The 15,226-nt window shown below is 28.9% G+C and overlaps 2 protein-coding genes across 2 annotated transcripts in view; one reads left to right on the top strand and one right to left on the bottom strand.

Annotated features, from left to right (window-relative positions):
• LOC100203523 (N(6)-adenine-specific methyltransferase METTL4) overlaps positions 1–5,673 on the top strand; it is a 43,968-nt gene extending 38,295 nt beyond the window's left edge. The window contains exons 8-10 of the mRNA XM_065810512.1: positions 849–1,023; positions 1,112–1,203; positions 5,468–5,673. Of these exons, the coding sequence (XP_065666584.1) occupies positions 849–1,023; positions 1,112–1,203; positions 5,468–5,518 (318 nt within the window). The 3' untranslated portion in view covers positions 5,519–5,673. The remainder of the gene's footprint in view (positions 1–848; positions 1,024–1,111; positions 1,204–5,467) is intronic.
• Positions 5,674–13,284: 7,611 nt separating this feature from the next.
• On the bottom strand, positions 13,285–13,815 carry LOC136086936 (uncharacterized). The gene has a single exon (XM_065809437.1). It carries the CDS (start codon positions 13,813–13,815, stop codon positions 13,285–13,287), a length of 531 nt encoding a protein of 176 aa, XP_065665509.1.
• Between the last annotated feature and the right edge of the window lie 1,411 nt (positions 13,816–15,226).

The raw sequence follows: 15,226 nt of genomic DNA, 5'->3' as shown, positions 1-15,226 counted from the left end.
CTCCCCACAGTAGTTTTGTTTAAGTTTTATGTTTTGGAATCTAGGATTGACAGAAAAGTTGCAACTAAAATTTGAAAAATAATAAAAATAGCCTTTTTGAATGTTGTGTCTCTGAAACCTTGGGAAGTAAACTTTAATGATAATAATAATTTAAAAAACCTTGTATATACATGTCTAAGCTATAGTTTGTCTAACTATTGTTTAAGTTTGTACTTTCAAAACCATCTAAAAAGTCTAAATGTTGTTTTTCAGTTAAAAGTAACATTTTGCTCTGGTTGTTCTGAAACTCAAATCTGAATTGTTTTCTTTTTACTTTTTGAAAGGTTTTTTTATTTTTATCTTTTAATCAACAAGTTTTTCGCCTAATAAGTTTGAGTACAATCATTATGGATTTAATTGTTTCTCTTATGGTTGCTTATTAGTATACACAAAAAGACATTGTGAATATTATTGGTACTGCTCCAGTAACCTCAACTGTTGATATTATAGTCTGTTTTTATAATCTGTTCTTTGCTTGTGTTTGCTAGTTGTTTGTCTCTGTCACATACAACTTCTATCACCAGTTTAAGCAAACTCAGTCACATCATCATACAGTTAATTCTATTTATATACTACTTTCTTTGAGTTGTCTGAGGTTTGTACTTAGAGGTGTCTAAAGTGTCTATTCTGGGGTGTCTACTTTGAGATTTTTGAGATGTAAACTTTTAGGTTTTATGAGTTTGAAGTGTATCTTTATTAATGGTAGTTTGATGTATTAATAAAATTGTTACAAGATAAATATATTTTGGTTAGTATATAAATTTTATTGTTATTATATTTCATAAATTAATGTTGAGAAAATTTTTCAGGTGACAAATGATGGAGAGTTTGTTACAGATTTTTCTTCAATACACAAACGTCCCTACGAACCATTGTTATTAGGACAAAGAGAAAATCATGAGCTTAGATTTTGCGAAATACCTGAAAGAAAAGTAATTTGTTCTGTTCCGTGCAACATTCATTCAAGAAAACCTCCATTAAATTGTACGAAAAGATATTTTAAATAACTGAAAATGAAAAGAATGACTAATCACTTTATTTCTAATTTATTTTGTTTTGTTTTATGCTTTAGTCATTCTATCATCCTATGTTCCTGAAGATGCGTTATGTCTTGAGATGTTTGCTCGTAATTTGCTTCCAGGCTGGTTGAGTTGGGGAAATGAGGTAAACATCCAAGAGGATTTTATTTCAGAATCACTATAAGATTATATAAAAAGGTGTCATGTTTTAATTATATGTATATGAACTTTTCCCGGTTTTTTCATAATGTACTGTACTGATAGAATGAACTAGAAAAGACTCAATTTCAACATATATATATATATATATATATACATACATACATACATACATACATACATACATACATACATACATACATACATACATACATACATACATACATACATACATACATACAAACATTCATACATATATATATATATATATATATATATATATATATATATATATATATATATATATATATATATATATATATATATATATATATATATATATATATATATATATTAGGGTGGGTCATTATGATGTAAATGTTAAGTTGGGGCTGTGAAACATTACTAAAATGTTGCATTACAGTCTACTTATGAAAAAAACTCATTTTGAAATAAAATTTAAGCGTGTCTTGGATCTGCAACTTTGGAAATTAAAATTACTGTATAATCGTATAATGTAAATACACGTGGTTTAATGCTATTTTCCATTACTCGACATCTTGTTACATTATATTTAAAAATGCAAGTAGTTGTTAAAGGAGAAATAGTCAGAGTGTAGTAGGCAACACATAACAGCAATTTGTTTCAGTTATTTGCTATTTGTTATGGCTCAAGAAGTCAGATTTAGAGTCAATTTTTGGTAATTCTGCTCGAGATTTACGACACTGCAAAATCATTCCATGTCGTGATTTGTGCCCGAAAACTTTCATAGTTGTTGCTGAGATGTCTTTAATAGTACGTTCAACTGCCTGAGAATGGCATGGAATACCACTCAAGACATCAACGTGGAACTGGAAATGTTCAAGATCATCATTAGAAACAGTTGATAAAAGCGGTGGTGGTGTTGCAATAGCAACAGACCAGTCAATCATTTTTATGAATGATGAAGCTTCCGGATCAAGCTTGATGCTTGATTTATCAAAGACACGTATCTTGCTACTTTGTGATGTAGCTCGTGCGTCAATTATTTTGTCACACGAAAACTGACGAATTGATACATTTTCATCTGTAACTCCTCCAATAAGAATGTTCTCAGGATGAGCAAAATAGCAGTTGTTTTGCAACACTGGTTCAAGAATTTTCCACTCTTCTTTCCCTAGTTCATAGCACTGCTTCATAAGATAAAAGAAGTTTCTTGCTCCGTCAAGGCAGGAAGAATGACGCTTTATGTTGAACCACGATGGCGCATAAACATTTACGATGAATCTTGTAATTCTTTGCAATGGTTTTGAAGGATTTTCCTTAGACATATACAAACGTAAAATACGATTGTCCTTTGTTAGCCACCTTGCATGGTTCAGATTTCCTGGCATATCAGTCTGGAGAAACAATATTTGATCACAAGCAGCGTATCCCTGCTGAACAGCTAAGCAAGCTTTTAGAAGGTATATCTGATCAGAGCTTAAATCTTTCTTGACATCAACACTTACATCCTCAACTTTACCAGGTATATGTTTAAAGTTCACAATATCTAAATCTTTTGGATCAAAATCAAGTGGAATGTCTATTTTACCTGTTGAAGTAGCTGGACCTGTTGAACGTCCACCATCCACAACAGAGAAATATTTTCTAAAAGGTAGTTCATTTGCATGTAACAAGCAGACCAACCATTGCAATGTTCTCCCAAGACCTTCTTCTAATTTTCTGATTACTCCATTATGTTGACCTGTATTATTCACAGAACCATCACAAACAACTGCTGCTAAAGTGTCTGATGATTTGATGTTGTTGATGCTCAATAATATCTCTTGTGCAATATCAACAGCTTTACTACTTTGTGGCATGACATGATTGACATTTGTTTTGCGGAAATGACACTATCACATAATGTTCTTCTTTGAAATTTCGTTGGACACCACTTGTTTTAACGGAAGTGATATCCTGCTTTCCATCAAATCCAATGCAAAGTATTTTTTGGACTTCAGCAGCATGCTTCTTAACTTCTTTTTTCCTCCACATATTTCTCTGACGACGAAGTTTTGCTGGATCAATAGCATTCTCTGGTGTTATAAGATCTAAATCTTTTAGTACAGCATTTGCTATTAGGCAAGCATCCCTGTTACTGATTTTACACCTATCCATGGCCTTACACAACTCAGGATATTGTTTAGTGTTGTAAACCTTCATCTCTTCATCACTTGACATCTCATTATCACTTGACATCACTTCATAATTTGACATCACTTTACCATCTGACATCTCAATTGGCAAAAATTCTTCATCTGGCTTTGACTGTTCATTATCATTGCAATATGTTTCATTTGGATCAATTTCTTTATCAAACTTCATTTTCTTATCTGTAATCGGTAAATTGCATGTTTTACTTCCTCTTTTTTCTCTCTTCTGCAGCTTAATTGTTTCTTCTTTGTCTACTTTTCCTATTACCATCTTCTGTACCGTTTTTTGATCTATCCAGAACTCCCATTCAAGTGTTGGAATTTTTTTTGGCAGTGGACATGAACAAGCTGACCTTTCTCGAACACCTTTATTAAAACACTTACACAGACAAATATCGAATAATTGATCTAACACCTGTAAACTTGATTTAAATGTTGCAGAGGACTTCTTGCGATCAGAGTACTTACCAAGCTCATGTACTTTGTTAATTAGTCTCTTTATGCGAATAACTAAGCTGCTGACTGCAATGGTAGGAATACTTGCTTTGTTGTACAGTGCTTTAATTTCATTAGCTATGACTGTTGCTCTTTCAGTAACACTTGCGCAATTGTTATTTTTTAATAAATAGTCATATGCTTTGAAAACATCAGCAGAAGTTGGCAGTTGATTTGTTTGGAATGGTCTAGGTTGTCCAAGTATAGCATGTCCAGTTTCACTTCTTGTTTTAACAGTAGCCATTTTTATTTTCAATTTTAACTAATTAAACTAAAATAAAAAAACAAACAACGTAATTTAAATGTTATATATACAAGTATATATCTTATAATGAAGTACAGGATCATGTTATCGGAAGTCAACAAACAACACTAACAGCTTTTTGTCTTATATTTCGTAGGGTGCTCTAAACTTTTGCAAAGTTCTGTATACTATTAATAAAATATTATTAACATGAATCATCAAAAAACCTAAATCTTAATGCTTTTATCCTGCAATTATACAACTGTTGTAAAATAGCATCATTTTGACCTAATATAGTAAAATTCAAGTTAAAGTTTTTTCTTTAAAGTTAATTTCTTTTACATATCATTTATAGAGACAACAAAATGCAACTTTATTTTCATGTTTCATAAAAAAAAAAAAAAATTTGACCCACCCTAATATATATATATATAAATATATATATATATATATATATATATATATATATATATATATTTATATATATATATATATATGTATATATGTATATATATTTATATATATTTATATATATATATATATATATATATATATATATATATATATATATATATATATATATATATATATATATATATATATATATATATATAGATGTCTCAAAAAACAACATTTTTGAAAAGTATGTTGCCACCCATTTAATGTATTCTTTATGATAAAATAACACCGGTTAAAAAATTTTTGAATTAAAAATATTTTTAGGGGATATTTCCCCCAAGACATAACAAGTTCCTAAAATTTTCAAAAAATCTTCAAAAGTGTGTTGTGCTGGGTCTCAAATGAAGCAAAATATATAAAAATTTTCAAAATGATTACTATATTATATAAAAACAAATATGCTAGACTTAAAAGCATTAAAAATAAAGTTTATTAACTAAAAGAGAAAAAAGTGCATCTTAATAAGTTTTTTTTACAATATTTTTCCAATGGAGTTTTTTATAATATTGTTATCATTTTTGAAATTTCAATATGATTATGCTTTATTTGAGACCCAACATTAAATACTTTTGAAGAATTTTTTTTTTGGATAATTTTAGGAACTTGTTATATGTTCAAAGGTTTTGGGGGACCCCTAAAAGTATTTTTAATTCAACAATTTTTTAAAACCAGTTTTTTTTTTATCATATAAAACACATTAAGGAGGTGATATATGTGTATGTATATATATATATATATATATATATATATATATATATATATATATATATATATATATATATATATATATATATATATATATATATATATATATATGTATATATATATATCTGTGTGTGTGTGTATATAATTTTTTTATTGTTTTGCTTTTATAGGTTTTGAAGTTTCAGAATACTAAATATTTTTGCAAAACCACATCAAGTTAGCTTACCTTAATTGACAATTGAGTTTCAAAAGGAAAAATATTTTTATGTTTATATTATGTTTTGTTTATTATTTTTCTATTAAATTTTTCATGAAGTGTGTTGTATTTTTAACAATAGTTAGTTATTTATTACTGGATATTTTACTGTTAATTGCATTATCTTTGTTTTAATAAATAGTAATGATCTTAATGATGATCATGATAATGATCATGATTTGTTATTGGTGTAGTTTTTAAACATTTGTATTTATTTTAAATTAATTGAATCCATTTATATTTTAGTTTAGCCAAGAAATAATAAATTAATGGAACAATAAATAAAAGTATTTTTATTATTCATCTTTATTATGTATTTTATAAATTTTAAAATGTATTTCGTATTTTTTTAAATATTTTTTTGTTTTTTATTTTTAGTGGCAGTTGCAAAGGCAAAGTAAGTTGTTTAAAAATATGTTTTTAAATAAAACTATTGTAATATTTTTCTCAAAAACAATATTTTGTGTTTATGTATTTTTCTGCTATTTCTTATAGATGTATAATATTTAAATGTTTACTACGTTTTGTATCGGTGTTCATACTTTTTAGTTCAGTATACAGTCAGAGAGATAAGTATCCAAACAAAAAATTTTCTTGTGAAAAATAAATTTCAGGTCACTTTTCACAAGTAAATTAAGTTACTTTAAGAAAAAAAATTAGTTTTTAGTTATGTGTATTCAGAAAGTTGCTGAAGGTTCATAATTATCCTTAGAAACCATCAGCAACTTTGTTAAAAGTCCAAAATGTTTGGACATTTAAAAAATCATTTAAGATCAGAAGCTAAGAACCACATTCAAAATCAACATGTTGTCAAGATAGTGCAGAAAATAACAATTGAGAAAGTAAAAAGTTCCACACAAAAAACATTCCTTTCAATAACCCATTGAGACAGAAGATTTGAATTCACTAAAAAATGTGTAAACATGCTGTTATTATTCTGAAAAACCCTAACCCTGAAAAAAAATTGTTGGACTAATGAATCAAATTTTAATCTAGCAAGTTGATCCAGATTCAACAAAGTGATCCAGATACTAAAAGAAGTGAGTTGAATCAATGTAAAATTGACTTGTTGAAGTTGTTGATAAATGTAGTCCAACTCGATATTAAAAAATAAATGTGGTCCAACTCAATATTAAAAAAAATATGTGGTCCAACTCATTAAAAAGTCAAAAAAAATATCTGAAATTTCTCTGGGTGCTACATAACCATTCTACATAACATACTTCTTATGCTACATAACCGTTGTCAAGTAAAAACAAGAGTCATTCAAATAAGTGTTCTTGGATTTTATATTATTCATACATGATATAAATGATTTCTTACCACCAGAGACAAACCTAGAAAAATATGCCGATATATATTAACTTCCATTTTCTACAACAAAGTAAAAGACAAAACATTTTCTTACTTTCTTAGAAATATCTTTAAGTTTTAATCAGTGGTACTTATCAATGGTACATGAAAAAATGTAAAATTTGAGCTCGTTAGTACAAACAGTTTAAAAGTTATGGCGCTCTGAAATTCAGCCTAAAATATCTATTTTTTACTGTCTGCCATTATAGTAGTATCTTTTAATGAATAATTGAAGTTCTCAGGTGAAGAAAATAAAAAGGTAAAATTTGGTACCTGACCATTTTTAAGGGTGCTTTATCTAAAGATGAAGTGATATAATCAAATTCAAACTTTTGGTCCCTTTTTGATTTTAAAATGGTAAAAACAAATTTTTTTTTCATTACTGAGAATTGTCATTGTTATCTAACTCTCATGGGTTCAAAAAAAAATTTTCATGCAAAAAAAAAAAATGTTAAGCTATCTTAATATTGAATTAAGTATATTAATGTGTTAAAGTCTGAATATAGTTTTGTCAATAAATGTTGCAGCATGTTGCAAGTTTAGAAATAGAACTTTTGAGTTTCATTTTGAAATTCAATCAGTCAACAGTGCTCTGTTGGAGTTGAGCTAGAAAGTGAATGTCATCTAATAATATATCCACCATTGCTTGGAATTTAATCTTTAAAAGATATTCCTAAATATGAAAGAAATATCAATGTTGATAACTGGTCTAATAATAATCAATCTGAAATTAAAACATTTTGTTTCTATTATAAATTTTTTTATTTCAAGTATTTCTATTTGAAGTGCAACTAAATTAACACAATGCTGCAATCCATTTAATACCCATAATCCAATTAATACCCAAGCACAACTAAAAAAGGTATTTATAGCAATCTCAACTTTTATTTATCAAATCTGCTTTTTGAAAGTGTTGAGGATTCCAATAATAAGATTAATTGTTGTCAAGTTTTATTTTTGCTTTATATAAATCTTATTTTTAGCTAACCTCTGTTGAATTAAATTGCAGAGTTGAATACTAGATAACTTTAGATGGCTTTGTTAACGTTTTTAAAGATATTAAATGCATTCATTTTATTTTATAGACAGTCTTTGTAAAATTAACTTGGATACAGCAAAGTTCTTATGCAGTACAATCAAATTAATAGGTGAAAAGCTCTGTCCACATTGTTGACATAAATTAGCATCAAATGAAGAATCAGAAGATAATGCAATATGATGTGGAGAAAAAAAATTATGATGGATTCAATAAGATCAATACTCAACTGAACTCTGTTTGAACTTAAACTTTCCCTTTAAAGGCTCATTTAAGCAAACCTCTAAAAAGCCTTTACTCGGAAAGAGAAAGATAAAGCAAGTTGAAAAAAAAGCATAACTTGCAACTGTTCTGGGTCTCTTTAAACTGCTGCACCAATTAACAGAATTACTAAAAGAGATTTGAATCAAAGCTAACAATCTACAATTTCTTGCTGAATGATAGAAAAACTTTCATTTTCATGCTAGTTTCTAACAGATAACTTTGAATTTTGCAGTAACTTTGAATTTTGACATTGACCCTAAAATCTTGGTTTATCACAAAAACAGAGAAATTGTTTTGAGTTTCTAAAATTAAAATTTAAAAGGCAAAGTTGTTATTTAACAAAATAGGCATTCTAGCATACCTCAATGTGGTTAGACAGCATTAAATCAGCAAAGATATTTTAGAACTTGTAAAATGTAAATGTACAATATACCAAAACATCACAATGGTGATGATTTGGTATATTGTACAGACAAAATTTCACGTTTCCATGTGTACAGTACACTAAAATATGAAATTAATGTTGATTGGCCTTGAAATGTTTAACAATGAAATCATTGAAATAATTGTCTGCATTATAGAATTAAAAGTTTGCATGGTTTGCAACAGTTGTTTGTTTGAAAAACTTTCAACAGTATTTGACAAAAAATGATTATTCAGAATAATTTATATAAAAGTGATGATAGTAATGAAAATGAACACTCAATGAATTTCAAACAACAGGTAGAAATGAGTTACTGAGCGTGTAAAGTTTGATATAATTACTTCTCATTCATTTATCATAAATTACAATAAAGCCATCTAAACCATCTCAAAGAAGCAATGTTTGTTGATGAGGTCCTGGGAGATTTTTTTGTGCATTTTAATGCTAAATAAATGGAGCTAGTATATACAAACTTGTTGATTGATTTTCTATCTTTCAGTAATTCACACCTTTTCCATCAATCATAAAGATGAATAATAGAGTTTAGCAATATTTAGTAATACAAAATGAATATAAAATTGCCAAAAATAAATGTTGTTTCTTTTGTTAAAATACTGTCAACATCTTTTGGATGTCAGTATCACCTTTCAAAAAATATGAAACTCTAATTAACCACCTTTCAAAAAAATGAAACTCTAATTAATCAGCTTTTATGTTATTAATGAAAGTTCATTAATATTTTTTTTTATAATTAATGATTGTTTAAATGATTATAAACATTAACCATAATATTTCCGTAATATTTGTTTGAGTTCATTTTTCTTCTTTTTCGAAAAAAACTATATTTAAACTGTAAATAAACTGTAAAGCTATTACAAATACATGTTCAAGAAACCATTCCTTTCAATAGCCTATTAAAACCAAAGACTTGCATTTGCTAAAAAAATAAAAATTGTCATTATCATTGTAGAAAAAAGTTTAGTGTACTTACAAGTCAAAGTTTAATCTTGTAAAGTCCAATGGAGCTCAAAGAGTATGGAGAAAAAAAGGCAAAGTTGCATTAGAAAACTCAGTTGCATTGGAGGGAGGCAGTGTTATAGTCTGGGGATCGATAGCTTGAAACCAAACAGGAAAACTGGAGTTTATTGATAGGATTATGAGGTTTTCTGAGGTTTACGCCAACATTCTCAATAAAAGTCTTTTGGCCTCAACTGAAAATTTGTAGAAAATATTTTATTTTTTAACATTCAACCACCCTAAGCATATGTCAGGAAAGCAAAAAAGTTATTCAGAAGCAGATTAAGTTACATGAATGACAAATTGAAAGATCTCAATCCTATTGAACACCTGTGGGTTATTTTGAATCAAAAGTGTAGCATAGGATGTTGTAAATGAAGAGAGCTATAGATCATGCTCCAAGAAGCTTACACTAAACTTGATCCAAATGCATCAAAGAATTTCGTAAATCAATGCCAAATCAGAGGTTATAAAAGCTAATAGCTCAATATTGAAAAGTCAAAAAAACTAATTACTTGGACAAAATTTCATCTCTAAAATTTTGTTAGAATTAACTAACGTTAAAAATTTATATAGTTTAAATGTATCATTAAGTTTTTAGCAATTAAAGTTAATTATTGTTAATAATTAATAATAGCATAATAAGTTAATTTTTTTTTGGGTTTATTGAGTTTTTGATAAAATTTTCTTTCATAATCATAAAATTTTTTATTATAAACTTTTTTTCTTAAATTGCTTGTCAAAGTTTACTTTTTGAGAAAAATTATTTTGTTTGGATGCCTTTCTCTTCTACTCTATATAGATACTGTTTGTTACAGTGATACTATCTGTTATCAAGTATGATATATTTATTTAAATTATATTGTTATCAATATGATTGCTTAACTTATATTGCAGAAGATTAATAATATTATTCCCCTACCTTAAAAATTAGTTAATTTGTACAGAAATGTTATTCTTGGAGTTTACAAAAGGAAATAAATGGATGATAAAAATATAAGAGTAATTATTAGTGATTATTATTTGAAATTGTTTAATATGGTTAAAGCATTGAAAAATATTAAATATTTTTCAATGTTATATTATATTAAAATATTAATATCATATAATATATATATAATATATAAATATATAATATATTGATATATAAATTTATAATATTAATATATAAATTTATATATTTAATCATATTGAATTTAAAAGAATAAAGCATTAAAAAATCTTAAAAATATTAATTTGTATAATATAAAAATTTTTTGTAGGAGAATTGTGGTGCGCTTAGTAAGCATGGCAGGTACTGGCTACTTTTACACAACCACACGAAATCGTTTAAAAGATAAACTGACATTTCTTAAGCACGATCCCATAGGTAAATTATGTTTTATTATTTGTGACAATATGGTGAGTTTCTGATATATGAAAGATGACTTTAGTGATTATACATAGTGATTAAGGTTTTTAATTCTACAATTATTGTATTAAGTTGATTAAACAAGCATTTCTTGTTAAAATTTTGCTCCGTTTATAAAAAATTAATTAATATAAGTTCTTATTTGATGGTACTAAGTAAAAGATTTTTTAAATTTTGGTTAGTACTTAGGTGACCAAGTCTTTATAAAAAATGCTTTCTCTCTGATTTTGTCTCTGTCTTTGCAGAAATAATGTTCTGACTGTCACTTCTGTAATGACTATTTCTGATAAAAATCACTTGCATCATACAAATAATCTTTTTAGTGTGTCACACTAATAATACTTATAGCAAAGCTTCAAAAAAAAAATTATTGAGTGTGCTCAAACTGAGGTCTTCAATATATTATATCTTCTTTTCTAATTATGTCAAATAGTAACCATAGTTTAAATATCAGCATCAAAGAATTTGCATTTACAGATAATATAGAGACTTTGATAAAAATCTAACATAATGAGCTGACCCAGTGTTTTGGATTATTTCTATTGAAAGTGAGATAGCTTACCATCAGCTCTTATCTATCTTCCCTGACAATATCATGTCTTGATCAAAATGTCCTGCAGTAGGTGAGAGATTCTGTAGCAGCTTTTTCAACTATTGCTTCTTAAACTTTTTCACTATCACATTAAACATTTACAGTTTATACACAAAATTAAGTTGCTCAAACATGTTTCTGAAAGTTTTAAACTTGGATATATATTAGGGCCCAAAATTTGTTCATTTTTCACATTTATCACAATTCTTAACCCAAAACATGTTGCTTGTAAGGTAAGGAGATGAGATACTTATCTAATTATGAAGGTAAGATAAGATACTTCATCTAATTCAACAGATTTTGTCTAATTTAAAAAGATTAAGTAATCCTTTATGAATTTCTTTTTTGTTTTTGTTTGAGGTTGTATTGAAACAAACTAATCCAATATTTTTTGTTTGAAGTTGTATTGAAACAAACTAATCCAATATTTTATGTTTGAGGTTGTATTGAAACAAACTTTAATTCAGATAAAAACCCAATTTTTTTCAGCCAATCGTTATTGCATTAATTTAGATCTTCCTATATATATGAACAGTAATGTACTCGATGAGTCATCTACCCTTCATCTTCTAGGATTAACTCTTACTTCCGATCTTTCTTGAAAACCATATATCAAATCCGTTGCAAAATTAGCATCTTCTAAGGTTGAATCTCTTTATCGAGCTCGACACTTTCTTACTCCGGATTCTATTCTCTATATCTATCTCTATATCTATAAATCTCAAATCCGGCCTTGTATGGAATACTGTTGCCATATCTGGGGCAGATCTTCTAATGATGCCCTTTCTCTTTTAGACAAGGTGCAAAAACGGATTGTAAACATAGTTGGACCTGCTCTAGCAGCCAACCTCCAACCGTTATTACATCGTCATAATGTTGCTTCTCTTTCTCTTTTCTACAAATACTATAATGGGCACTGCTCTTAAGAGCTAGCGTCTCTTGTGCCATCTACTAAAATTCATTCTCGTGTTACTCGTCATTCAATTAAGTCTCATCCTTTTTCTGTGACTATTCCTAAGTGCTCCAAAAACTCTTATTCGTCTAGTTTTTTTCCTCGTGCACCAGTTCTTTGGAATTCGCTTCCTTTATCTTGCTTTCCCGATTCATATAATTTGCAATCTTTTAAGTTGTCTGTCAATCGTTATCTTGCTCTACAATCTTGATCTTTTCTCTTCCAGTAACTTCCAACTTTAATTAGTGGTTGCTTGCAGCCTTGTTGAAAACTTATCCAATATTTTTTGTTTGAGGTTGTATTGAAACAAACTAATCCGATATTTAACTCAAGATTGTATTGCCAATGAGTTTGATTTCTCAATTTGTCATCTGAAGAAGATCAATAGATCTTCCCAGATGATAAAGCTAATGGTGCAACACCAAAAGCATGTGAATCAATCTTTGTGAAAAGTTTTTTTTTATGAAAAAATTGAAATTGCTTTTGAGCTACATTCAATATTTTCTATAAGGTTCTAGAGTGAATTGTTTCATCTTTCTTTAGCAATAAGATTCTAGAGCTGATTATTTTATCTTTCTTTACTAACAGGTTTCTAGAGCTGATTGGACCAAAATCCGCACCAAACAGTGACTCGTTTTGGGTGCATCGGCTTTTCAATGTATGCGTGCGAGTTTTCTGTGCCTCAAATGCGACAATTTTGCTTGTTTACATACCCGCCAAGATCAAAATGAGCTTCATCTGAAAAGATGATTTTTTTGGCAAAATCGGCATCTTCTGTAGGTTGATCGCAGGCCCACTTAGCGAAGCGAAAACGCATTGGATGGTCAGTTGGCTTCAACTCCTGAACCAATTGGACTTTGTATGGCGTCATACCAAGGTCTTTATGCAAAATTCGTCTCAATGATGTCTCCGAAATGTTCAATTGTTGAGAACGACGGTGAATTGATGTTGATGGCGCTTCAGGCACACTTTCTGCCACAGCAGCAATATTCTCGGGTATACACACTGTTTTTGGCTTTTCATGCTTTGGTTTATCGATGAGGATGCCAGTTTCTTTCACTTTTTTCACAAGATAACGAACATACGGAACTGACGGTGCTTCTCTTCTTCCAAAATCCGTACGCAATTTTCGCACACATTCTGCAACATTACCATGATTTTCAAAGTAATGTTGCAATATTTCCCAGCGTTGTTCAAGCGTATACACAACCATATTCGTTCAGCGGAAGGATAAAACTAATTATCTGTCAAATCAGACATGAGCTAAGTGTTACCATTCACGAAATAAGCACTAGTTGAAAAAAAAAAAGTTAGATGGCGGACCCGTTAATTTGAATACCAACCATCTTCTGTGGAAAAAACATATTCTGAAACTTTTTATTCAGAAAAATTTCTTAGTATTTGTGTCCTTTAAAGGATTGGTCTGTCCACATGTCTTTGCTAACTCAATTTAACTGTCTCGATTCAACTCAATTTAACTGTCTTAATTTAACTCAATTTAACCACCACGATTTAACTCAATTTAACTGTCTCGATTTAACTCAATTTAACGATTTTGCTAGATTTAACTGTCTATGCTATCTTTTTATAACTGAATTACTTTTAACTTTTGTTTAGTATTTTTTTGTTCTTTTTAAACTCACTTATATAATAATCCATTGTAGCAGGTTATAATGCTCTTTAATGGGCTAAACTTGTCTTCTACGGGTATGCGGATGCAGCCTCCATGTAGCAATTAGCAAGAGGAGTATAAATCACAATTTTAATTTAGACAGTATGTGGCACTACATTCCAGACTAGTTTTAATTATTTTGAAATAAAACAAGCAATAATTAACCAATTTATTTGATTCTTTTTTTAAGTTTTGGCAACATTTTACTTGATATGGGACCCTTCGGCCTCAATTATGAAGCCTGAACCAGAAGCTCTTGCATGTGTTCAGCATGAAGTTGGTAGGCATTTGGCCCTAGCACTTCTTGATGGAGGCTTTGAGAGCTTCAATACTTTAATAGATTTTTGGACAGGCCTATAACTCAACATATGCCCATATAGATTAGTCGAGTGGATTTTTGTCTAACAAGCTAGGGGGCCAGATGTCCTTGGGTCAGAAATCAGAATGTTTATTTCAGCCAATATTGTATCTTCTTCAAGTTGTGACAGTGACTTGATCCAGTGCTTGACATGTTGTGACAGTGACTTGATCCAGTGCTTGACATGTTGTGACAGTGACTTGATCCAGTGCTTGACATGTTGTGACAGTGACTTGATCCAGTGCTTGACATGTGTGTTCAGGATTTGATAAAAACTAGAGTCATTTTTTTTACCACCTGATGAAACAAAAAACCATTAGCGATGTCGGGTGCTTTGTTTGGAACTTGAACCTGACCTCTTCTGAAACTTGTTTAGATGTCTGAGTCAATATGTAGTAGTCTGTTTGGCTGTTTGAGACAGTTGACTTTAAACAACTTCTCGTCCAGATAGTATTATTGGCATGTCTTATCTTAGAATATTACGAATTTTTTTATCTTAAATGTAAATTAAAGTAAACTTTGTTTAAAAGATTTATGTTGCGGTTGCCAACTACGTAAATCTATTTACCGGGAGAGATTTAAAGTATATAATTG

This window comes from Hydra vulgaris, chromosome 11, assembly GCF_038396675.1.
Source record: "Hydra vulgaris chromosome 11, alternate assembly HydraT2T_AEP".
Taxonomy (NCBI): domain Eukaryota; kingdom Metazoa; phylum Cnidaria; class Hydrozoa; order Anthoathecata; family Hydridae; genus Hydra; species Hydra vulgaris.
This window is presented reverse-complemented; position numbering and strand designations above follow the sequence as displayed.

Bases quoted from the DNA above. Each gene is read 5' to 3' on its own strand.
- LOC136086936 (XM_065809437.1), bottom strand. From the start codon at position 13,815: ATGGTTGTGTATACGCTTGAACAACGCTGGGAAATATTGCAACATTAC.